This window comes from Coffea arabica, chromosome 11e (genome assembly GCF_036785885.1).
Source record: "Coffea arabica cultivar ET-39 chromosome 11e, Coffea Arabica ET-39 HiFi, whole genome shotgun sequence".
NCBI classification, from domain to species: Eukaryota; Viridiplantae; Streptophyta; class Magnoliopsida; order Gentianales; family Rubiaceae; genus Coffea; species Coffea arabica.
Window position 1 is genome coordinate 45,709,118 of NC_092331.1, and position 3,283 is coordinate 45,712,400.

Consider the following 3,283-nt stretch of genomic DNA (forward strand, 5'->3'; position numbering starts at 1 on the left):
CGTCGAGTTTTGGTCACTCAACTATTAAAAGTCTGGTTTTGACCACCAAACTGTATAAAAGGTAGACGCGAGGCCATTCTGTTAGATTTAGTCGTTAACTTCGCTGATCTGTCCGTTTGCATGATTTTCAATACAAAAGGTAGGGTTAATTTAGGAAGTTGAAAATAGATCTTCTTGTTCTTCTTGTATAAAGCTAATAAAGATTACTTATCCGAGAGAAACTACAAGAGAAAGAAATGGAAGAAGCCCAACTTGGATTAAAGAAAGTAGGACCAAGATCAACGCTACCAAGAGCCGGGCCAGCAAGATCCATGCCACCTACATCGATGGCACCCATTTTGCCTACTTGTGTTTGTGGGATGAAAACAGTAATGATAACTTCATGGACTGCACAAAATCCGGGAAGAAGATTTGCCAAATGCGCATTGGGGGAGGTTTGTAACATCTTTTTAGATATTTAATTTATTATTGTGTAAGAAATATAATGAATTTTTTTTTTGAAGGATGGCTGTGGCTATTGGGGTTGGATAGATGATGAAATGTGCGCTCGATCTACAATGATTATACCGGGTCTACTCAGAAAGATCAATGGCATGGAGGCAAAAATGGTTGAATTTGAAAAAGCTGCAAGAAAGTGGGAAGCAAAAGCTGTGAAATTGGAGGGTAAAATGAAGCCACTTAAAATTGAAATTGCCAAGTACAAATCAGCCAATAAGCGACTCATTCGATGTGCAGTGTTACCTTGGCTAATAGTTGTCTTAGCAATGTTTGTTAGGAGAATAGATAATTCTGGTGGCATGCTACAAATTTGTGGCATCGTTGAAAATCACTAAAGAATAGCTACTCAGTTGGTTGTAATGGTAGCATATTGAAAGGGAAAGGGCAAATGGCTTTATAAAGCCCCTTTTGTACCTCTCTGTATAAATATTTTGATGTATAAAAGTTGAATTGTTCACATGAATAAATAGTTATTATTTGGTGTCAAAAAAGGTTTGAAACAACACATTTCAGTTCTACTAATTTCATCAATCAATGACAGAGATATAAGAACTAAACAGAAGTGCTGCATTAACATAGAACAATCTGCGTAGATTGGACAAAATAAATTGTTTGTACATATGGACCATGTTCGTAATAGGTCAGCATATCAAATCCAAAACAAACTTCATACAAAAAGGCAAAATGTAGTTGAATTATGTCCCAATCTAGCTATAGCTTTACTTCCTTTTCAATTTCCAGATGTTGATCCTCTTTTGACTCTTGGTTGTCCTCTTATAGTTGTTGCTGAAGTTCCTCCTCTTCTAGTACCAGCTCTACTCCATCTTCTTCTCCAATTTCCAACAGTGAAAGGAGGTTCTTTACCTAAATATGCATAATTGGCGTTGATCCGTCCCTTTTTTGAATCTGTTAACTTTCGTTTTCCTGCCTTCTTTTGTTGATGAGCCCCTTGGCTCTGAGACTGTTATTGATTTTATACAACTTCTTCCTGCTGTCGATGTTGTGCACGTTCACTTTCCTCAACAGCAGATTGTAATTGCTGTTGTTGTTGGTTCTGCTGATATTCTTGATCCTGCTGCTGTTGCTGATCCTGCAGCTGCTGATGCTGCTGATATTGATCCTGTTGCTGCTGATGTTGCTGATGTTGATCCTGTTGCTGGTGTTGCTGATTTTGCTGCTGCTGATATTGATCCTGCTGCTGGTGTTGTTGGTGCTGCTGTTGGGTCTGATGCTGCCTCTGGTGCTGCTGTTGGGCCTGATGATGCTGCATTTGATGCTGCTGTTGGGTCTGATGCTGCCTCTGGTGCTGCTGTTGGTTCTGCTGTTGCTGCTGTATATTCTTAGAAACACGCTGCTGCTGTTGGTTCTGCTCCTGCTCCTCGCTATCCTGATTCTGCTGTTGTTGATTGTCTTGTTGCTGTACCTTGCAACCAGCTGCATTATGGCCGGCAACACCACATTTTCTGCAATGGATGACTATCTTTCTCCGCAACCTATTTCCAGTCTTTTGAGTTTCAGTAGGATCTCTTCTCCTGACCTTCTTAGGTCTGCCAGGTTGCACTATCCTTTCTGGTGGATCAAGATCCACCCCATCAGCTTCAGGCCACATTACTTGTCCATTGATAGGATACAAAACATTTTGATAAATTTTTAGAAACAGATCTCTGTTGTAGCAGTCATACACCTCTTTATAGGGGTCGCCATTATTTCTGTGAATTGCTGCAATAGCATGACAGCAAGGAATACCTGATAGATCCCACAGTTTGCATGTGCACAATTTTTTCTTTAAATAAACAGCAAACTGGGCCCCCCTTGGTCCCCTAACCTGGTATCCATCCACAGCATTCCAAATGGTTCTCCACTGCCTTGATTCTATCACTCTATCATCAATTATTTTTTTAATTAGTGGACCAATGGACAATTCAAACTTCTCCATTGCAGTTGTCCTTCTCTGTATTCTCTCCATCAGAAATACCCTAATGGATTCTAACATTGTGATAATTGACTGCTGCCTAACTTCAAGGATATGACCATTAAAACTTTCACACAAATTATTAACCAACATATCGCATCAAGTATGTTCTGAAAAAAAAGTCTTACACCAATGACTGGGATGTGGTGCTTTCTTCACCCATTCATATGCTTCCTTGTCAAATTTTTTCAGATCTGCTGCTGCTTTCTTGAATAGTCCCTCAGTAGTACTTGCTGCAATGTTCTACAGTTTTGTCTTCAGGGCAAGTCCACGATGTTTCTCCTTGAAGTTGTTATACAGGTGCTGCACACAGTATCTGTACTCACTGTTTGGTAGTACCTCAGATAATGCTCGATCAAGACCCTATACATTATTACAAACAAAAGGCATTAGTAAATTGAAACAGATCTGTGTACAGTGCATATACAAATGGAAGGAGTTAATACCTTCTGCTGGTTAGAAACAAAGGTGTAGTTGTACCCATTTTCAATCTGCAAGTCATTCTTCAGCAGCTCAAAAAATCATTTCCACTGTTTAGTTGCTTCCCTCTCAACCACTGCCCAAGCAATGGACCACCATCCATTGTTGGGATCTACTCCAATAGCAGTCAACAGCTGTCCCCGATATTCAGCCTTTATGTGGCATCCATCAACCCCAATAATGGGCCAACAACCGTCAAGAAAGCCTTGTTTTAATGGTCCCAAACAGCAATAAAGTCTCATGAATTTTGGGTTGCATCCAGGTTGTCTGAAGGGAATAAACATAACTTTCATTGTGGTATTTGGGTGTGTCCTCTTAATTTCTGTACAATAT

At 39.9% G+C, this 3,283-nt stretch overlaps 1 protein-coding gene across 1 annotated transcript; it reads right to left on the reverse strand.

Moving 5' to 3' along the window:
• Positions 1-1,838: 1,838 nt before the first annotated feature.
• LOC113718337 (uncharacterized) lies at positions 1,839-2,563 on the reverse strand. The gene is made up of 2 exons (XM_027243248.1): positions 1,922-2,563; positions 1,839-1,880 (listed from the first exon to the last, which is right to left on the reverse strand). The coding sequence occupies exons 1-2, from the start codon at positions 2,561-2,563 to the stop codon at positions 1,839-1,841; spliced, it is 684 nt and encodes a 227-aa protein (XP_027099049.1).
• Positions 2,564-3,283: the final 720 nt, after the last annotated feature.

Coding starts and splice junctions, on each gene's coding strand:
- LOC113718337 (XM_027243248.1), bottom strand. CDS start 2,563: ATGTTGGTTAATAATTTGTGTGAAAGTTTTAATGGTCATATCCTTGAA. Junction 1,881..1,921: donor ATAATGCAGCTGGTTGCAAG/GTACAGCAACAA, acceptor GAATCAGGATAG/CGAGGAGCAGGAGCAGAACC.